Source organism: Psammomys obesus, unplaced genomic scaffold (genome assembly GCF_907164565.1).
Source record: "Psammomys obesus unplaced genomic scaffold, mPsaObe1.curated_primary_1811, whole genome shotgun sequence".
In the NCBI taxonomy this organism is placed as follows: domain Eukaryota; kingdom Metazoa; phylum Chordata; class Mammalia; order Rodentia; family Muridae; genus Psammomys; species Psammomys obesus.
Genome location: NW_026596046.1, coordinates 17,557,404 through 17,580,338, shown reverse-complemented (window position 1 = coordinate 17,580,338; position 22,935 = coordinate 17,557,404). Strand labels below are relative to the sequence as shown.

Genomic DNA, 22,935 nt, shown 5'->3' with positions numbered 1-22,935 from the left:
CAGGCCATGACAATCCAGTAGTCACCATATACATGGCTTAAAAACATAAGATTTCCATTATTAAAAAAAAAAAAAAAAAAAAAAAAGCTGAGCTCTTTACATCCACAAACACCAAAGAGCTTTAGAGGTTGATAGTCTTGCTTAGCTGTGTGCACACAGGCAGGCAGGCAAAACACTATGACATAAAAATAAAACATTTAAAAAGTAAATTCATATAGCTGTACTAAAAAAGCAAAATGAAGCAGGTAAGTGTTAACATTTTATTTAACTCAACATAACAAAAATGTCAACATGTATGTAATTCAATAGAAAATGATTGAAATATATATATATATACATATTGTTTCACTCTAAATCCTGAAAATAGGTTATGGATTTTATATATACAGCGCAACTCAATTTGGACTAGTCACACGTCAATCAAGTGTCTAGTTCAGCAGCTACATGACGGCTGCCGTCTACCACATCAGACAGCATTCTAACACAGAGCACACTGGCTCCTAATAAGTACTGGATGAAGAGAGCACTCACACGTGCAATTCCAGCGCTTGGGAGCCAGAGGCGTGAGGATTACTGTAAGTTCAGGGCCAGCATGAGCTGTGTGAGAACATGAAGGAATGAAAAAGATGGCTCCCGCCTTATTTGTAACTAGACGGTCACTGAGTGAGCCTTACCTGAGTGACACCAATAGACTGACTGCACTGGGAGGATGACAGGCTGCCCAAGACTTTAAAGTTCTTTAAGAGCAGCAAAAACCCAGCAACTGCAGACTTCCGGGCATCCAGTTGGCTGGCTCGGGAACAGAGAAATTAGCGGCGCCGGAATATGCAATGAAAAACAAAACAAATCTAGCTTAGCTTCACACAGAAGAAGCACGAAGACTGGGGGGGTAATGGGGCGGAAGCCAGGCCTGACTGAACTCACAAGCAAAATAGGGCACCAGGTGTTCGGAGCAATTAACAGCAGGGGACTGCAGCTGACTGTTTCCATTATCTGTTTAACCTCATGACTGGCTGCACTTTTTTTTCTCTGCTTGTAAGACTCCATGGCAATCAGAAGAATCCTACCAACTAGGCTGGAACCTGAATCCACATAAGAACAGCAAAGGAAATTGCTGAGATTTGCTGTGTCTGAATGGGTGTATTCTTCCACAGCGTTCTCTGTTTATACAGTACTTGATGCCATGTAAACCTTCCATCCAGAAAAATGACAGCTGCTGGCTGCGGCTCAGTGATCAATGCATGTTGCAAATGGTACAACATGGAATCCTGTCTAGCAGGCATCCTTTGCGTTGAGGAGTAATAAATTGTCAGTTCTAGAACAGAGGTGACAACTACTTGCTATTCGTTCCCCTGGACAGGTATGAGTGTGTTAACAACACGGCTACCTTGATAAGTGGTATCCTACCCTCAAAGGATCAAACGCCTTCCACACATCCCGGTACTACGTTCTTAGGAGGCAGTGTTAATCATCTCCAGCATATAGAATACACCTAACAATAAAGGACGAGGGGGCAAGAGCCCTGATGAGCTCCAAGGAGAACACATGCCCCTCAATAATTGACTGGGCCCACCACTGACTTAATGCTGCTGCCTGCTAAAGTAAGAAACTTGAGTGTACTCGTCCTGCCTCCTTTCCCCTTGGCATGGTGGGCAGTTCGTGTTTTCAAGCCTTTCAATGAGAGTTACCCTAGGGGAGGGAGAGCAGGATCCTGAAGATCACCTCTACTGATGATAGACTATTTCTACTGCCACATGCTGTCTGAACTTTAGTTACTTCTCATGTCTAAGCCTAATTGTCCTTATGTATGAGAATTGCAATAATTTGCACCTCATGAGGTTGCCTGAAGACTAACTGGAAAGCACATAAACCCCTTGGAATAACACCTCACCTGCTGAAAGAGCTGTGCTGAATTAGGACATAACTTCAGTCAGCAGGGGCAAGTATGAGGTAGCAGAGATAACTTACGGTAGGAGGTATGGGCCCCTGTGGTCTCAAGGAATGCAGCATACCTGGCAAACATAGCTTTCCGCAAGACGAGGATCAAGGAATCTCTCATGGACATGCTGACTTTGAGAAGGGGCTGAAGAAGAGAGCAGGTCATGTCACATTAGCTTAGCTCCTTTCTATGAATGACCATTAGTATCCTGTGTGCCCTTGGGTCTGTTTTATATATATAGTTGATGCTGATGGCACTTAGTCATAAAGACAGTGACTTCAAAGTTGTTACTGTCAGGCATGGACAAGCCCATGATCCCAGCTGCTCAGGAGACAAGGACAGCAGGACTGCACCAATTTGAGGCCAGCCTTGACTACACAATGGGTTCCAGGCTAGAGAGTGAGGTCCTATCTCAAAACTCAAACAAACAAAAAGTAGTTTGAGTACCTTCACGAACCCACTGTGCTCACTAATTTTCTAAGACACCTTCAGGTACTTGACTAACCCAAAAATGAGCTGACGGAAAACAGCTACAAGAGGATGACTTTGAGAAGCGGTCTGTCTCCTAGGAAAACAGGAGCTCTAACATCCATTTTTATAAAAGGTGCACCAGGCTTTCCCGACTAGACAGTTAAAGCTCGGGCTAGGGAAGCTAGCTGGCGCGTCAGCTGACTTACCTGCACTGCCTTGAGCAGCCCCTGCACGGTCTGCAGGGGCAGGAAGGACAAATAGTCAAAAGTCTCTGTGACTTTGGAACAGCTCTGAAGAATCAAAGGTGCATACGTGATGATATCTGAAAGCAAGTCTGAAAACAGAATCTACAATTAGTTGCCTCACATTAACTATAAAATTAATTAAGATCTAAAATCTTAAAGGAAGAAATGTCATTTGCTTTCTTTTTTAAAGTCTAAATTTCTACTGGTCATACGTAATTTTCCCCAGTGTTACCAGGATATTTTTTCTTTTTTTGTTTTTTGTATCATTATCATATTTAGATAATACAAAATAACAAAATTAAAATGTCTAAAAGAAAACTCATTACACTGATAGCACGAGTATCACATGTCTTCATATCTCTAAGCAAAAGTAAGTCAATAAACATGTATAGAGTTTTGTTTTTGGCAAACATACGGTCCTATCAGGAATATATAAAACATATCCTTTCAAGAATTTTAGTTGGGAGAAGATGAGGGAGGGAGGTTGGGATTGGAAGGAAATGAGGGAGCAGGATACAGCTGGGATACAAAGTTAATAAAGTGTAACTAATATTAAAAAAATAAAAACTAAAAAAATAATTTTAGTAATTTAGCCAGAACACAAGCACAAATATCTCAAAAGAGACAAATAACAGGATATCAAGTGTCTAATAATTACAAGCATGTATTACCTAACAAATAGTAAAGACAGAATTTAAACAGGAAATGCACAAGAGGTCATGTGAGCATTTTAGGAGATCAAAGGAATTACTTGCAGTACTGAAGGATTAGTACTATTTAGGTGCACAGAAACCTAGAATGGCTGACTATGCACAAAGGTCTAAGAACGATAAGAACGACACAGAATCGGAAGGTGATGGGAGGTCAGTGGATAGGAGCACAGGATCCAGGATAGTAAATCAGAGTGGGGAAAGGCAGGTTAGGACCAAAGCGTCAGGCACTTGAAATGTCAGGATAGAAAGGTGAGGTCAGGCTGGCTTCAAACTTGCAATCCTTCTGCCTCGGCCTCCAAAGCACTGAAGCTGCATCATTACCACAGCTAGCGAGAGCTGATAACTTAGAAAAGAGCACACTTATTTCAGAGTGACAGAGTTACTCATGTTTTGAGAATACTAATCTGGTGACAAGATGCAGGGGCGCAGGAGGGGGGATTGCCACAGGGAGAAAAAAGTCAACCCAGAAACCATGTGGGAAGTTTTGACTTAAAAAGACTTTCTGAGAATTAACATCATACAAAGTATGTCCTCTGGTCACAAGCTAGAAACTAGTAACACGATGATAGCTTTAAAAAAAAAAAAAAAGAATTAAGCCCTCGTGGTAGTGCACGCCTTTAATCCCAGACATCTCTGAGTTTGAGGCCAGCCTGGTCTACAGAGAGTTCTAGGACAGGAAGGAGGCCAAAAGCAAACAACAACAAAAACCAAAAACAAAGAAAATCCACAAAACAACAAAAAACAGAGAAACCCTGTCCAAAAAAAAAAGAATTAAAAGATGACTTTGAGCCAGGCAGTGGTGGCACGTGCCTTTAATCCTAGCACGGGAGGCAGAGGCAGGTGGATCTCTAAATTTGGGGCCAGCCTGGTCCACAGAGTGAATTCCAGGACAGCCAAGGCTGTTGAGGGTTTCATGGCAGAGAAACCCTGTCTTGAAAAAAAAAAAAATTGACTGAGATGGGGTTGGAGGGCTGGCACAGCACTGGCTGCCTCCCAGATGGCCACCTCAACTTGGTGGGTAAGAAAAAGGCAATGGATTTAGACATTAGGAGATACCTAATACAAACAGCCAATGAGAAGTCAGGAATGGAGAAGGACAGCACCTGCCCGGAGCCCCAGGCCTTCAAGGCCAGTGTCTGACACTGAGTGACAACAGGCCTCAAGAAGTGTTAACAAGAATGCCGATGCACATGGATGTCCCACTCATTCGTTAAATGTTTCCTTACTTGCTGACACCACAAACATGAGTGCATTCATCTATCTTACTGACATCATAATCAAAACAACACATTATACTCTATTACATTACTATTAAGTAAGTTTTGTTATTTTCTTTTTCCCATTTCTCCTGTGTGTGCATGAGTGTATATGCATGTGCTGCGTGTGTGTGTGTGTGTGTGTGTGTGTGTATGTGTGTGTGTGTGTGTGTGTGCGCGCGCGCGCGTGCATGCACGTGGAGCTTGGGGTTGGAACTGGGAGTCATCCTCCATCCCCTTCCACTGATTCATCAAGGAAAGGTCTCCCAGTCAAACCCAAGCCCATCAATGTGGCTATTTACGGCAGCTAGTCTGCTCTGGGGATTCCCTGTCTCCGCTTCTTGGGGCTGAAATTACAAATAGGCCACCCTGCCCACCTGGCATTTATGTGGGTTCTGAGGACCTGGACTCAACTCTAGTCGTACATGGCAAGTGATTTAACCACTGAGCCATCTCTTGCACCCCATAGATGGTTGCCACCCGACTCAATCATTATAACATCTAAAAGGAAATATTCTTAAGAACTCTATCTTCTTGAAGTTCAGTACCTAAGAAATGATTGATGGGAGAGGATGTCCGAGTAACAACTCTATTGAGGACTTGCTCCAGAATTTCTTGTCTGACCATCTCATGGATCTTAAAAAAACAAAACAAAACAAAACAGAATCAACAAAGTATGCTTTAGGTGAATTTCATCTTGCTAAAGCATCAATGCATGTTAGGCAGAACAATAATTTGGATATGTATAAAACTCAACTTTTCAGACAAATCAGGATGTAATACAAATCATCCAGAAAACAGAATAATAGCTTTCTCCCCATTCTGCACCCAAATGATTTGTTAGGTATGGAAATATTTATTGTATTAACCTAAGCATCATACAGTTCTCATGAACTCTGAGGTCAGACATTAAGGACTACTCCTACTTTAGGTGTTCGGTGCAGTCAACAGCCACATATCTGACAAGAGTCTGTAACTTTTCTCCTAAAACATAAAATTTCAAAGCCCACAGAAAGTTTTAGAAGCATGATTTTATCCGATGTCTTCTCAGCTCCAAGATGCAGAGCAGGTGTATTCAAAAACACTTCTGAAAAACAATTTTTTGAGACAGGGTTTCTCTGTGTAGCCCTGGCTGTCCTTGAATTCACAGAGATCTGCCTGCCTCTGCCTCCCTGAGCGCTGGGATTAAAGGTGTGCACCATCATACCTGGCTAAAACTTCTGAAATTTAACTTGTATTTTATCAGAACTCTTTACTTAAATTTGATTAACCTGACATTCTATTATTTTAGGTTCAAACGGTTAGTGATTTAATAACAACCATATGCTCTACAGATATTCTGATACAGCCAACAACTCTGAAATTAAATGGATCGTTTTAAAATGCACATATATATATTTTTTTAAAAAAACAAAACTTATCATATGTTAGCCAAATTTCTCTTTAAAAAGATTCATTTATTCTTACATATATCAGTGTTTTGCTGCATGTGTATGTATGTGCGCCGTGTGTGCCTGGTTCCCAAGGAGGCCGGAAGAGGGCACTTGACACCCTGGAACTGGAATTAAGGAGGGCTGCAGCCACCATGGGATGCTGGAAACAGAACCCAGGTCTTCTGCAAGTGCCAGTGTTCTTACGTACTGAGACATCTCTCCAGGACCATGATGGCTCTTCTTGATTGTCAACTTGATTTTGGTTCTTTCGTTTTGTTTTGAGACAGGGTTTCTCTATGTAGCTCTGGCTGCCCTGGACCTCACTATGTAGACCAGGCTGGCCTCGAACTTGCAAAGGGCTCACAGAGATCCGCCTGCTTCTGCCTTCCTGAGCACTGGGATTAAAGGTGTAGGTATCAACCTGATTCTGTTAGATTAGTATGGAATACTTCTGGCACTGCTGGCACATGAGACAACACTTGAGGAAAGCTAGACCCCCTTGAACGTGGACAGAAATAAGCAGGAGGCCATGGGCCAGATGAAAAAAGAGAAAAGGAAGGGACAAGCCAGTTTGTTCTTGCTTGTAGGCTTGACCTGGTTACCTGTCTCTCTCTCTTCCATTTGTCCCTTCTACTCTTGTGCGTTCTGTGTCTGTGTGTATCTGTCTCTCCACTTTCTAGCCACTATCAGCAGAGTGGCCTCCCCTGTCCTACTCATGCTGCCATGAAGGCTATTCTGATCTGTCTAGGCCCAAAGGCATCGAGCCAGTCCAGCACAGGCTAAAGCATCTGAAATTAGGAGCCCAAAGAACTCCTTTTTAAAACTGGGTTTCTCCAGGTCCTTGTCAGAGAAAAAAAGCTGACAGTGTGCTAGAGGGAGAAAAAGGTACCTTCCACTTAAACTTAAGGTTCTGCTTTAGTGAAAACTATGTCTAAGGCAATAAAGTAGAGCACTAAAGAGGAAGACACCCCATGCTCCGGTCTGGTCCCTGCACACATGTGCACACAAGGGCAAGTGTTTTCACATGCTCACATTCATGGGATATACGTTTCCCTCTCCCAGTACAAATAAACAGAAAGAAAAATGGGTGTGTTCATCAACCTGGATCTGTAATATTTCCAACCATGCCAAGCTGTCACATACACTCTGCCAACTGTCAAACTTCCTTATCTGCCAACTACCCAGGCAACGTCTTGCTCTAGTTATATTACTGAGGTACAGTTTTGAGATGGTAGTCAGATGAGACTCTTCCTTAGTTAGGGTTAGTTATTACCGCTGTGAGAAAACACCATGACCAAAGCAGCCTCGGGAGAAAAGGGTTTATTCTGCTTATGCCTCCACATCACAGTTCATCAGCAAAAAAGTCAGGATAAGAACAAACTCAACAGAGCAGAAAACTGAAGGCAGGATCTGATGCAGAGGCCGTAGAGGGGTGCTGCTTACTGGCTTGTGCTTTATGACTTGCTCAGCCTGCTTTCTTACAGAACCCAGGACCACCAGCCCAGGGATGGCACCACCCACAGTGGGCGGGGACCTCCTTCATCAATCACTAACAAGAAAGTGCCATATAGGCTTGGCTACAGCCTAAGCTTTTGGAGGCATTTTCTCAACTGAAGCTCCCTCCAACCACATTCTCTGATGACTCTAGCTTGTGTCAAGTTGACATAAAAGTAGCCAATACACTTACTTTAAAGGTTTCCAACAAGATATTAGCTCCCAGCTTACATGCATGCTGGTTTGTCATTTTAGAAAGACTGGAGCCAAGTTCAACAGCTTTTCCGTCAAGAATCTTCTTTGGCCCATATGAATCCATTAAGATGAAACCAAGTTCTATCAGACCTTGAGTTACATGATCCCAGCTATGAACACTGCAAGAAAACGAAGTGTAGTTAAGAGAATCTTAGTAAATATCCACCCTCATACTCAATGCCATTTGCTCATTTCTTAACTCAAATCTGTCTTCACATGCACTGATATTTGACAGAATTCTTCATGCAGTCATGGAACTGTAGGGCAGAGGCTTCCAAGGGCAGAATACTTACTCAGAAGAATCCAGAAATTATGGGCTAGAAGTGTAGACGTAATGGACGTTTTGGTTTCTTTGTAAACTCAGTTATGCTATGTAAATATGTTTTTGCTTTAATCCCAAGTGTGAGGTTTTAGTTGGGCTATAGTTTGTCCACACGTGTTAACTGTCTCATGTGGAGCGTGGCTTTTGCCAGCTGGTAACGGCATGCCATGATCGGCATGGAGAGAAGCATGATCTAGGACTCTGAGCATATAAATTGAGAACCTCATTTGCTCCCTCCGGGCTTAGGTCAGGAGCATTAATCAGTGTGCCTGAAGCACTTGTTACATGGCTCTGCCAATGCTTACACATGTTGCTCCTTCTTCAAATTCAGCAGTTTTGAAATTCCGTTTCTAAGACACTTAAGCTTGCTGCTCAAGGTAAGGCCCAGGATCTATTACAGAACTTTATGTGAAGAACATAAACCATCACAGTGCTCAGAGTGCAAAGCTGAATACATTTTAACTTTGTCCCACCTTATTATCCCCGTGGGGTCTACTGCACAGCTCTCTAGAACAAAGGGTGTTTAAGGAATATATTATGTTAGAGCAGAAATGCCTCTATCTAGTACCTTTTTCCACACTAATAGGCAGACAGAAGTCTAAATAAAGTAAAATACTACCAAAATATGACAAGTTGGGGTACTCAAAATTCAATCATATAATATGTATGTTATTTTGAGGTTAACTAACTCAACTGGAGAAACCATGTATAGCTAACCAGCAAATTCTTTAGGGAGATTACAGTGATGTCATCTGCATCTTCCCCTGCTGAGGTCTGGCGCTGCCTGGTGGCAAGAGCCTACTCCCCAGATTATATTCTAGCTTATAGAGAAGATGCATGTAGGGGCCAGGGCTGGCAGGGACTTCCAGACGCGCAGAACTCTCATTTCCTGGCTGTGTACTGCCCGAGTCTTTGGCCTAACATGGAGGGATTCACCCGGGAGAATACCGGAGGGACACTTTGGGGAAAAGGAAAACTAGATATACAGCGGGGTGTGGTGGGGGCAGGCTTGCCAGAAACTTAAGGCCAGGCAGGGCTGCGTAGCGAGCCTCTGTCTCGAACAGTCCCAGCAAACAAACTATATCCAGACACAGAACAGACAGGCATTGCAGAACCTGTTTAGCAGGTTTGAATTCTGTCAAATATCAGTGCATGCGAAGACAGATTTGAGTTAAGAACACCCCGAAACAAGGACTCAGTCTCTTTAAATTGTATGATGTGCTGAGTTCACATCAGAATCAAATCAGAATTCCATCATACGAAAAAGACCGACCTTAAATTATGCCTTAAAATGCAAAACCTTATATCTAACCCATAGACAAAAGTATGACATAATATTGTCACAACAACTAATCTTTATGCCAAAATTAAAACAACAACAACAACAACAACAACAACAAAAAAACCCATGATGGTCATTGATATTTTCTTTACAGTTTTAAATAGATCTATTTAAGATTGTTAAGTCAATAAATAATTCACTTCTGACTTCCCAGTCCAAGACTTCAATGATCAAAGTAAAAATATTCTGCCTTTTTTTGTTTTGTTTTGTTTTTTTGTTTTTTTAAGACAGGCTTTCTCTGTGTGGCCCTGGCTGTCCTGGAATTACTCTGTAGACCAGACTGGCCTCAAATCACAGAGATCCACCTGCTTCTGCCTCCAGAGTTCTGGGATTAAAGGCATAGTCATCAACTTTGTTAAAGGCATGCACCACCACCTCCAAACTAACATAGCATTTTCACTTACATAAGAAAGCATCAATAAAGACATAGGCTATTAGAGCTACAGTATCAAGGAAAGAACAAAGACAATGTTTTATATTCCTGTTATACAAGTGCCTAGGAAATTAGGCCCCACGATGGGTTTTCTTCCTTTCAGCATAGAAACATTTTCTTTTACCGATCTGAAGGAGTGAAACTTTAATCTTACACAGTCATTAGCTGTAGCCGTCATCCTTTGAATGGCCCGAAGCATGGGGCCACCCTGCATCTTCTAACCCAGACCCCTCAAACACTTTTGGAATATGGCTTACCAACTCACCTATTCTTTACCACTTCTAAGATCATGGTTGAAACACAAGTTCTCTGAGGTACGAGAGTCTGAAGAAATTTTGAGACTTGGAGGAGCTGAAGATCCTTAAAACTTTTTACAACTGAAGTCTTTAAAAGATCAAACACCTAATATAATTGAAGAAATAAGAAAATGAGCCAAAATTATAGTTTCTGATCTGAGATCACACACAGCCCTTCAGCAACTTTTTAAGGAGATTCAGATGATACGCAAGCTTGAGCTTCAATGGGAACTTAGGAGAGTTAGAGACAGGCCTTTCTTCATGGGAAAAGGTCTAAACATCAATATAAGCATTCCGCATGCTGGGGCTGCTGGTGCACGCCTGTAATCTCAGACGCTCAGTTACAAGTTTGAGGCCAACTCAGGCAGCCTAGACCCTATCTCAAACTTAAAACTTTTTTGAAACATTTATTTATCATCATTGTGCAGCTGGAGGGGCGCCTGCGCATGTCAAGGTCAGAGAACGATTTCAGAAGTTGGTTCTCTCCTTCTGTCATGCGGTTCCTAGGATCTGAACTAATGTCTTCAGGCTTGGTATCAAGTATTTTCAGCTGCTGAGCCATCTCATCTACTCCCTTGCCTCAACCTGTTTAATAGGTCAACAGAGGCAGGTGCGTATCTCAGCATTCTACTGTCTGCTCTCCAGCGTGTGTAGCCCTGTTCCGAACCACAAAACAAAAAAGCAAGATGAAGACAAAAACATTACTCACAATCCTGGAACCCATGAAGAAAAGAGGGCAAGGCCTTTAGACATTCATCATTGGTGCTCAGGGATAGTTCTTAGAATGCTACCCCGAGGCTGCTGCTAAATAGCCAACTAGACTGGCTCTCTTGCCAGTTGAGCATGTAACACAATTCTCTTACTTCACCCTACCATCTGGCTTTCTCCTCAGGAAATGGAGCCATATGCCAGGAGTCTGAAGGTTTCCAGCAGGCACAGACCAGGCAGAATAGGAGAGGCATAACAACAACAACAACAACAACAACAGGTTTTTATATGCTTTCCTGTCAACTGGAAAAGGATCAAAGTATCATTAAAAAACATACCTGTTCCTCAAATCTCTGTATTCTTGTTAGAGAGAGAAGAAGAGCAATGCTGAAAGGACAAAAGCATTTACTGGAATCCCCTTGCTGTCCAGCCTGGAATAAACCAAACAGTCATTAGGTTACAATTAAGCCAACTTAAAAAAAGGTTCTTTGATAGATCTGAAGCTTCAATGGAAGGGATAAAACTATAAAGCATTTAGAATATAGAGAAAATATGACTGGGAATAGACTTCTTAGATAAAATACACAAAAGCACAACTTATATAATAAAATTGACTTTAAAACCAGGCAAAAGATTTGAAGACACTTAGCCAAAAATATTAGAATAAACACGTGAAAAAAAATAAACACTCATTACTAATTAACAAAATGCAAAGTAAAAGCTCAAAGAGGTGCCATTTCACCACCATCAGACCGAGAACAACAGAAGACAGACAGTAGTGGCCAATGGCAGCCAAGATGTAAAAGATGAGAATGTACAATATCAGTTTCTTTGGTAGTCAGTCACAAACTCAAGTACAAACGCATCCCACAAATAACCTGGTGTGGTTTGCATTCCTGTAATTCTACCACTGAACAAGTTGAAGCAGAAGGATTAGGAGTTTGAGGACAGCATTGGCTACATAATGAGTTCAAGGAGGACCTGAGCTACATAATACCAGCATCTTGAAAAAGAAAAAAAAAAAGAAAAAAAAAAAAAAAGGTAGAAACTAGTTCTTTGAAAACAGCAACAAAATGATTACTTTGAATACATAAAAAGTGAACATGAACTGACAGGCACAGCTTTAAAACCTAAGTTACAGTCACTGCCCTGACATAGTCTTTCCTATACAATGGACTCAGGGCTTCCTGGGGAAGTGGCTGGTATTCTCATGCAAAGGAAAGCACAAGTAAACCTTAAATATCCTGTGCCATAAAATGCTCAAAGATTGATGTCACCACATAAAAAGGACACATAACTCAACATGAGGAAGCCAAACAGCCAAACTTAGGTAACTTTGAGCTCAAAATAGATAATGACTGCTAGTGAATAGTGAGAAAAACCAATTAAAAAGCTACATTAGTAGAAGAAATGACACAACAGACATTTCCTACACTTGACTGAGGGAAAATTGCCCCATGTTTGAGACAAACCAGGGACACAGAACAAGTACCAGGCCAGCTAGGGCTACATAGCAAGACCTAGCCCTCAAAATGTAAAAAAAAAATTCTCCTTCTAATTCTACCACTTGGCAATTCCTAGCTTAATTATTGATTAGGCAAAGAATCACTAACATATGGAAAAACAATTATTATATGGTTATTAGACTAAAGCATTTTCACATGTTCATAAATTATGACATATTTTTTAAAGATTTGTTAAATTGTGTATGTGTAAAACTTTGTACACTTGAATTAGGTGGCTGCAGAAACCAGAAGAGGGCATCTGACTTCCTAGACTGGAGTTACAGGTGACTGAGTTGCCCAACTCAGGGTCCCGGGAATAGAACTTTATGTTCTTAACCACCGAGGTATCTCTCCAGCTTATACACTGGTTTTTGTTTGCTTTAATTACAAAGGAGAATATGTATCTTTGTATGTGAAGAAAGCTAGCAGTCACTATCTTAATTAAATGATTCCTCATCACTAAAGGGATCCATGATATTATTACATGCCTGCAGGTCACAGCACAACTTTCCAGAGTCAGCTTTTTCCTTCTACCATCTTGGTCCCAGGGATTGAACTCAGGTAGTCAAGGCTCCTTTTACCCACTGAGTGATCTGACTGGTCCCTAAAGAACGTTTGTATTTTATTTTATTTTTGGCTTTTCGAGACAGGGTTTCTCTGAGTAGCCTTGGCTGTCCTGGACTTGCTTTATAGACCAGGCTGGCCTCGAACTCACAGCAATCCACCTGCCTCTGCCTCCCTGAGTGCTTGGGTTATAGGCGTGTACCACCATGCCAAGCTGAAGATTTTTATTTCAAAATTAATTAATTAATTAATTGTTGAAGTTCAAAGGCAATTTTACTAAAATTTAAAAAAGCAAAAGTGTCAGGGCAGGCAAGCTGTAATTTTCATCAGCTTCCTAGAATTGGAGAATGAAAAGAAGAAAAACAAAAAAGAAAAAGAAAAAAAAAACAGCAATGGCACAGGTGTCCAACAAATGGAAGACAAACAACCAAAAGACACGGCGGAGAGGCACGCTTTAGAGAAAGAGTGAGGAAGCCCAAGGCACCAGAATATGCAGCTCTGAGCAGCATGAGAAAGTTTTTTAAATGGAGTTTGTTGGCTAAAGGGTTCCAACAGCATATATCTTCTACTTTCAAAGACAAAAGATCTTCTAGAACCATAGATGCCCTGTATTTGTGCTTCTGGTCACTAACTGACTCAAAAGAGACTTCATTACAAACACCCTAACTCATAAAGACCTGAAACCATATAGAGACATATATAGGCCTTGTAATATACATGCTTTATACATAATATATTTCTATTAACTATATTTCATTATAAAAATAGATGAACTTCAACTTCAAAGATTTTTCGTTCTCAAAGTTATCTGAAAGCTACTATATAGAAAATTTTATTTTTTATTTATTCTTCTCATACAGTACGTCCTGACCAGTTTCCTCTCCTCCATTCTTCACAGTCCCACTCCCACCTTCCTTCTCCCCTATATCAACTGTTCCTGTTTCCCTTCAGAAAAGATATCAACCAAACACTGCATAAAAAGTTACAATAAGAGGAGGCCTTCAAGAGGTCTTGAAAAACCAAAAACCAAAACCAAAAACCTTCATATCAAGTCTGGATGAGGCAATCCTTAGGAGGAAGAGGGTCCTGAGAGCAGACAAAAGAGATAGGAAATTTTTTCCCTGAAAGCAACTCAGAGCAGGTGCTACCTTCAAGTGTTTCAGAAGTTCTCTGCCTAATTCGCAGTCCAATTTGATGGCAAACACGATGTGCAGAATAACGGTGCCTTCCACATGATGGAGTTCATCTGCTGTGGCAGTCACGAGCTCCGACAACCTAGGCGATTCAATAGCACGGTCCAGGTTAGGGCTGCAGCAGGAAGAGGTGCTGGGACGAACAAGCAGCCAGCTGAAGCTTCAGAGCCCTGGAAGCAGAAGTGGCAAGCCTACCCTGCTTCTCAAGGCAAAACTCACAGGAAGAACTGTCTAGAGTTACTATCTCCATTTCCTTACCTTACATACTCTGCCCAGATCCAACTCAGTTCAATCAGGCTCGGTCCTCTCCTTACCCTGGACGGCCAGTGACTCACTGTTCTTGTAAGGGCCACAGATAATCTCCACATGGCCAGAACCAGTAACGTCCCACCTGGCTATGCAGCCTACAATGGCCTTGAATTTGCACGCATGACCTATCTGCCTCAGTTCCCAACATGCAGGGATTAGAAACCCACGCCTAACACTTTGTCCTTGTAAAACTTCCTTGTCCTTCAGGACACTGCCATTGATCTCAGTTTTCTCCCACTTGCTAGCCTCACCCTCTCTCCCATAGCTGAACTGTTAAATGCAACGTCTCAGAGCTGTTAGTTTCTTCTTCGTATCTTCCCTAGATGATTCCATACTGTCCTGTGGCTTTAGCCCCTTCCCATTTACATGTATATGTGTGCTTACATTTCAATAATTTTTAAATAAGTATCAATTTAGATTTTGGGGTCAGACATTCCCCTAGAACTCCCATCTGCTCAGCACTCCATATGTTGCTAACATGCATTTCAGGTCTAAGAGGTCAGAACTGAGCGTCTTGCCCTCTCTGAAGCCTGCGCTCAACTCTTTCTAAGTCAACACAGGGAACCACCTTCTCATCAACTGTGCGAGCCAAGTAACAAAGGTTACTATAGACTGGAAGCAGTTGACTGCACTAGGCTCGAAGGCATGAACCCCTTAGTCAGGCTACTTGGATTCAAACTGCTGTTATTTTCTGTCTAGAAAACAAAGGACGACACTGTAATTTGTTTCTTGGTTTCCATAAGTACAAAAGGCAAGTGTTACAGCAGATGCACCTGGCACAGAACAGGCACTCTGTGCACATGTATTAAAAAGAAAATGCCCTTTATCTCAGACATGCCACACTGTGCTCTGCCTTTGTACTAGTCCCTACCTGAAAATGCTCGCCTCATGGACATATGCTGGCTCTTATCAGTCAGGCTCCAGTTAAAACAGAACCTTCTCAGAGACGGTTTTCCCTGGCCCCATCTAGAGTCGCTGACACATCATCCTTTGGACTTATTTTCACACACTGTGAATGCTAAGATTCTCTTCTCACCAAAATCTAAGCTCTGTAACAGCAGGAGTCTGGTCTGACTGGTTCATCAGTGTGGTCCCAAGCAGACACTTAGTTGTCTGTCAGGTCTCTTGTAATAAATAGATGTTAAACCTGCACCTACAAGACAGTTAGCGGTATTTCCTGGAAGGGTGTAAAAGTGTAAGGGACTGCACTGGTCTCCTGCCTTCGTGACAGCAGTAGGGAAGGAGTAGGGAAGGACTGAGGGGAAGGGAGGAAGGAGTGACAGCAAAGCTGACAACCGCACCGGTGACTGGAGCACACAGTGGGAAGGTGAGCTGACGATGCACTGCAGTGAACACTGCATTACTCACTCATCGCTGCTCTGTTCCTTGCTCTGCTGCTTATCTAGCTCACTGAAGAAGGCTATTATTCCATCCAGAACACGCCTTCTGCTTCCCTAGGAATAAATTAATTATTATTATTATAATACAAGAACGGCCACCTAATTGAAGGTAAAATAACCAAGGATTATCTAGTACAGATTTGAATTAAGTTACTGCCTGGCAGCACAGTGATAATGTATGGAACACTTTCAAGTTGCAACAGAGTTGGAAATACTTCACAATTCCGGGGAAACAGCCTGGTAGTAGTGGAAGCAGCGAGGTGCCTCAGGTGCCAAACCCTAACTTGAAACACTGTTGTGTGGTGATTTCCTCCTAGATATCAACATTCCATCCTGCAGGGAAGCTCCTTAAGCTAGAGTAGTAAGGATAGGCAAAGGCTTCAGGAAGTCCCTGAAACTGAAGAGATGTACTAGGACCCATCCTCCTCAAGCCCATATATGCAGCAAGGACTGCTGAGAGACACTGTCGGCCCAGCCGAGCGGCCTGGAAGAAGCAGGGACCAGCTGAGATACTGAGAAGACTCTCAGACCAGCTGAGCTGCCAGAAGAGACGCTCTCCCACCTGCTGAGCTGCCTCTCCATGTGCGCAGGTCACTCCGGGGCTCCAGTTTTTGTGAGCTGTCACCCATGCTGGGGTGGGCTTTGGATAATGTATTCTTTGAGCCATTTCTGCTCCTGCAAATTAACTCTCACCCACGCTCCTAAGAGCAAGCCCAATAAATCCTATTAGCTGACCAAGGTGGACTTTCTGGTTTCCTTACTTGGATCTGTTGTTGGTTCCCTATCTGGTTTGGGTAGGCGTTTGCTCACACCTCTCTGGGAACAGTGTCACACAACAAATACCGTAATGCCAACCTCTCTGTGGTCTTAGTATACACCCTTTCTGAGGTCTTCATTTCTTTTACTTTCACAAAGAAACAATATTTTCTCCTCAGCTGAAAAGATCGATCAATTACCACCGATGAAATAAAAACACATATGCCTTAGTATGGAAACCAACAATGTGAAAAAGCTGAACTGATACACCTGCATAAGTCACAAGGATTAAGAAGAAACAACTGTTCTATTTGTACCTTGGACGAGAGCACCAGAAGCTGATAGACCAAAGGTGGTATTTCTTGGAGATTCAACTTTGAGAACATCATCAACACTTTTGCCACCACAAGATCCATCTCTTCTGTTGTTAGACGGACATCCCTGTGAAGCAGAGACTCAATCTAGCCAGGGCCTAACTGTTTTGTTTTCACAGACTAAATTCAGGGCTTTACAGTAGTCAAAATCTATCAAACATTTTTTAGGAAATCAAATTTAGGGACTAGGGAGAAATCTCAGTAGGCAAAACATTTACTGTGCAAGAATGATGACCAGGGCTTGGATCCCCAGGACCCAGCACCTGCAATTTCAGCCAAGACAGGATCTCTGGAGATGCTGGCTTGCTAGAATAGCAGAACTGCAAGCTACATGTTCAAGTGAGACTGTGTCTCAATACATAAGTCTTACATATTATACATATTACATATATTCAATATGTATGTATATATTATGTATGCATCATATATTATATACTTATGTCCTATATATGTAAGAGACTTATGTATTGAGACATAGTGTCTCACACCAACCTCTGGCCTCCACAAACACCCACACATGTACATATGTACCTGCACAGTTTGAAGATACATACACATATGCACACACACAACACACACACATAAATGAATAACACTTGCTGATCTTCCAGGGGACTGAAGTTTGCTTCTCAACACACACAATGAGCAGCTCAAAACCCCCTGTATCTCCAGCTCCAGGGGATCTGACACCCACTTTTGGCCTCTGCAGGCAATCACTCACACATGGACACATAAAGAAATAATAAAACAAGTCTTTATGTAACACTTGGAATTAAAGAATAAAGTAGATATTAGACTACAGCTGTCATCTTTGAGTTTTCTCTTATGGATAATGCTTTAAGGCAGCCAATAAATTTATCTAAGCAAGTCATCTCAAAAAGAAAATCACTTATATACTTAATAAACTAAGCCAAAACAGAGAGAGGAGAGGGAATTTCATTACTGGAAACAGAGGTACCATTGCTATTACTCATAAAAAGTGGAATTTGAGCTTGCTGTGTTTCAATTTCTTGTAGGCATGTTGACAAAGCTTGATGCAAAGACAAACAAACAGTGCTTACTTGAACATAGAAGTGAGTTGGATCACGTATCGTTGGGCCCATCTGTTAAAGACAAAGAGAAAAGGTGTGCATTTATTTCATTTTTAACTCCTTTACATATAATTTTATAAAACTGATAAAGAAGAAAAAAGGGGGACATTTCAAGTTTGATGTTCAATACAGGGAAGCAAGACAAAACAAATACAATTTAAAACACTAGCTGGCATGGTGGCACTGGGGTCTTGGCACTTCAGAAGCAGTATGAAGCCCTGAAGCTCAAGGAACCCCTCCCTTCACAGCAGCTTTGAGGGTTGTGAGACCCTGCCTTTTTAAGAAACACAAACATGAATAAATAGGACCAATAATTAGACTTTCATTCAGACTAGAAAATCAAGACAGATAATGAGGTTTACACCCTAGCACCAAAAACAAACAAGCCACTCTGATAATACCCAGTACTGGTAAAATCATGGGCGCAAACACACTTTAAATACATTTTACACACTTTACATACATTTTACAGAGTATAGAAGGTACAACTTTAAAAAAAAGCACACATTCACAAACCACCCAATTTAATTCTTGAAACACAGTTCACACACATACTTACAAAACATCACTTGGGTATATTAACTCATTACTGCAAACATTTTTAATTTTAAATAGAGACAATATCTGAACCAGGACTGCCGACAGAGACCTATACTATCAGCTCTCCAGAGGCTAAGCTGGCAGGATCCTCAGCCTGAGGGCTATATACTAAGAGCCTGTCTTTAAAAAACTAGAATTAGGTAGGCCTGTTGGTGCACACCTGTAATCCCAGCACTTGGGAGGCTGAGACAGGAAAGATGCCACAAAGCTGAAGCTATCCCGAGCTACACAATGAGACCTAGTCTCAAAAAATAAAACAATTATAGTGTTTTAAAAACAAAGAAAAGGAAAACACAAATAAACTAGATAACTCCTCTGCCTTAATGCTCAACTCTCCAAACCACAGAGTACTGTGCAGCTGTGTTAAAACCGAGTCAAATAAACTGGAAACACATTCAGTGGTAAGTGTACTAAATATTCTCTTTCCCACACTTACTGCAAACCAAATGGTGCTATGATAGCATACTGTTATTATTACTTTTTCTTTTTAAACTCTAGGACAATCTGATTAGCATTAAGAGGAAGAAAACAGAACAGGCAAGCTAAGTCTTGATAACTGCCTGGAGGAGGGAAGATACAGAGGAGGAAGAGAAAAAGCCATGCCTCTCAAGGTAAGCATGGCAGTCAGCAGGCAGTGACATGATGGGTCTTGCTGGGGAGCTTTAGGGAGTGAGAAAGCCCAGTGTCTGGGAAAGCACAGATGTTGTCCAGAATTGGGGGGCAAGATTCGCACTTTCACACACACACACACACACACACACACGGGGAAAGAGAGAGAAAGAACTCAGAAAAAGTGGGCAAGCTGCAGCACTAAGGATAGAAGCCAGACAGCCGCTCATTCCCTTTTCTGAGACAGGGTGGATACAGCTCAGGTTACCCTGAAACTTGCTACATGACCGAGATGACAGTGAGTTCCTGATCCTCCTGCCTCCACTCCACGTGCTGGGATTATAGGTGTGTGCCACCATGCCTGGCTCTTGTGGTGGTATATAATACACAACAACAATCAACAAAATAGACAAAAATACTCTACAAATATAGCCAGGGATGGTGGCCTGTATTCACAGCATTTGTACAATGCCAGCTCTCAGCAGGCAGAATCATGATGAAGATCATAAGTTCAAGAACAGCCTAAGCTATACAGTAAAACCCAGTCTCAAAACAACCTAGATTGAGAGAGAAAGATATAGAGTGTGTGTGTGTGTGTCCAAAAACCAGAAGGGAGTATCTGGAGGGAAGCAGGCGAAATGGAGATACAATGGAGGTGGGGATTAATGTACAGTTAACTAAAGTATAAAGACACATGCGTGGAAATGGCTTAATGAAGCTCATTACTTTGAAATTCTAGTTTTTAAAAATCAGTAAAAAACAAAAACAAACCTATAATTTATATAATTAACAAAAAAAAAATTGTTAAAAACTAAACAAAAGAAAATTCCCCAACAGCAGCAACAACAAAAACTTTACAAATATCAAATTCCTGAAAGGAATCATTGTGAGCTTTTTGGCCACACGTGTCTAGCTTTTGGCCACATGTGGTCTGAGACATGCCTACACTTTCATGAGACCCACCTGACAGAGCAGAGATCGTCAATCAACTGCCTCTTCCATTCTTCCCCATTCAAATCACCTAAAATACAAAATGAGTGGTGAAACTGATTTCATAACATGAAAAGAGAAAAAGTCACGTGAACTGAAAGAAAATTACCTTTTCCACAAGCCAGCACTTCTTTTTTGGTAGCCACGGCAGTAAGAATGATGGGCAGTAACTCCAAAGATTTCCCATTCACTAGGCTATCCTCTCTGATAGCACCAACAAACTCATTGGCTAATTCAACAAGTAACGGTCCTGGAAAACGGTGAACCTAAAAGTTCAAGGACAAAGAAAAACTTGAGCAGGAATCCAAATGCTTGAGACCTTTCTGTGAAGTAAGTCTATTGCTGAAATACTGAATACACATGATCCCCCACAACAGGCGCTATCAGGGATTCATGGAACCATGCTGTTCTGCTTCGTATTTGTAACTGTAAAGGACTGCAAAGGTTAGACTTCTCCATCAACCCCTTAATGCTTTCAAGACCTACAAGGATTTACACCCATGGTACCAGAAGGTAAGCACCATCTCAGGGGTTTCCACCTTACTGAGCACGTTTTAAGCCACAGCTCTTATTCCCCTTCCCTCTTACCTCCAGCATTAGTAACCCTAAGATCTCAGATGCTACTTCTTGCTGCAAATCTCCTGATTCAACCAGCTGGATACAGCAGAAATATATCTTGTATCTCCTATGGGCTCCATCTTCCTCAGAGCAGGGGGAGCCTTGATATTTTCAACAGGTGTACAAAACAGAGGAAGAAGAAAGAAAGCTTAAGGATACATAGGTAAGTCAGACAAGTCAGTAATGTTATACTGAAGCAGAATAATGGTGTTTTTGACAGCGATACTGAGATGTTTTGATGAAGTATTCAATTTAGTCAAAGCAAAAGAACTGAAGCATCACCTGCGTCGCTAATTTATTTTATCTCACTGTATTATTCATCCACGCAGCAGTGTGGGAATGCAGTTTCACCTGCCGAAGCTTGAAGCTTTATGTCTGACATTATCACTAAGTTTTGTCAACAGAATAATAAGGACAGTGGAAATCCATCTCTTCCATAAGTAATACAAGAATACTGACAAAAGCAGCCAAACTCAATTCCAGAAATGAGCCAAAGACTCAACCAAAAGAGCATCTATATAAGAAAAACAACCTGGGGGTGTAGACATGGCTCAGAGGTTAAGAGCACTGGCTGTTCTTCCAAAGGTCCTGAATTCAATTCCCAGCACAGATGGTAGCTTGTAACCATCTAAAATGAGATCTGGTGCCCTCTTCTGGCATGTAGGCACACATGCAGACAGAATACTATATAAATAATAAGTAAATCTTAAAAAAAGAAAGAGAGAGAGAGAAAGAAAGAAAGGAAGAAAGAAAGATAGACAACCTGGACATAGTGGAACACTCCTTCAACCCAGCATTTGGGAAGTAGAAGCAAGAGAATTAGAGTTCAAGGTCATCCTGGACTACATTAGGAGCTTAAGGCCAGCCTGGGCTAAATAAGACTGTCTCAAAAATTAAAACAAAAAAGATTAAGTCCAGGCAATTAATTTTTTTTTTTTAAGGGACCGAATTTGGGTGGGGGGAGGGGGAGGGGATTGTAAAGTCAGATCTCTACCTCACAACATATACAAAAGTCAAATTCAAGATCAATCGAATATCTGAATGTAATAACTCAAGCAAAACCTGGTATAGTGGCACAAACTGTAATTCTAGTCCTTGGGAAACTGGGGCAGGTTTAGGTGTTTGAGGCCAGCCTGGGTCATACAGTAAGGTCATATCTCAAAAATAAAACAAACAAAAAAGAGCTATGCTATAAAACTGTGGGAAGAAAACACAGGTTTAAATTGCCATGATTTTGGATTGAGTAATAGTTTTAGACATAACACCAAAAAGCACAAGAAACTAAAACAAAGTTAAGTTAGATATCATCCTGTAAAAAAACTGTGCTCTAAAGAAACCATCAAGAGAGAAAGGACACTGGGCATGATGGTGAATGTCTTAATTACAGTGCTGGGGAGCACAGAGGCAGGTGAAGGCTAGGCTGATCTATAGAGTGAGTTCCAGGGCAGCCAGGGTTACACAGTGAGAGCCTGGAGGGAGGGAAGGAGAGGAAGAAAGGGAGAGGGAAGGAGGGAAAAGGAAAGGAGTCAGGCTAGCGACATGGCCCAGTGGATAAAAGTGCTTTCTGTGCAAGTGGGAGGCCCTGAGTTCAAATTCCCAGAGCCCACAGAAAAGCTGTATGTATAGCATGAGCCTCTGTGATCCTCCCAGGAGAAGGAAGGTAGAAAAGGGAGACTCCTAGAAGCTCCTGGGCCAGTGTCTGATAGATGCACTGGGAAAACAAAGAGACCCTGTCTCAAACAAGAAGGAAGGCAAAGGTCGACAGTCTTTGCTAAGGCTGTCCCCTGACTCAACATGGGCTTCATGGCATGTGCTCACCTGTGTTTCCACACGAGAACCTGTGCACGTGAGCGCTGTGCAGATAAAGATCTGACTTACACATGTCTTGAGGAGTAAATTTATGGAGAGAGACAGTAGATTAGAGGTCTCTTTAGACAGGGTTGGCTTGGGGTTTACACAGATGATAGCTATTGTCACCAGTTTTCATTTAAGAAAAATGCAACACTTTAAAATTCATTA

General features: G+C 41.8%; 1 protein-coding gene across 1 annotated transcript in view; it reads right to left on the bottom strand.

Annotated features, from left to right (window-relative positions):
• The window catches only part of Fanci (FA complementation group I), a 56,937-nt gene that overhangs the window by 22,444 nt on the left and 11,558 nt on the right, over positions 1-22,935 (bottom strand). Inside the window, exons 4-17 of the mRNA XM_055623122.1 lie at positions 20,887-21,017; positions 20,408-20,564; positions 20,272-20,329; positions 18,070-18,111; positions 16,952-17,075; positions 15,847-15,932; positions 14,125-14,251; positions 11,246-11,338; positions 10,169-10,305; positions 7,745-7,925; positions 5,173-5,260; positions 2,617-2,744; positions 2,013-2,083; positions 675-789 (exon numbers count right to left, since the gene is read on the bottom strand). Of these exons, the coding sequence (XP_055479097.1) occupies positions 675-789; positions 2,013-2,083; positions 2,617-2,744; positions 5,173-5,260; positions 7,745-7,925; positions 10,169-10,305; positions 11,246-11,338; positions 14,125-14,251; positions 15,847-15,932; positions 16,952-17,075; positions 18,070-18,111; positions 20,272-20,329; positions 20,408-20,564; positions 20,887-21,017 (1,538 nt within the window). The remainder of the gene's footprint in view (positions 1-674; positions 790-2,012; positions 2,084-2,616; positions 2,745-5,172; positions 5,261-7,744; positions 7,926-10,168; positions 10,306-11,245; positions 11,339-14,124; positions 14,252-15,846; positions 15,933-16,951; positions 17,076-18,069; positions 18,112-20,271; positions 20,330-20,407; positions 20,565-20,886; positions 21,018-22,935) is intronic.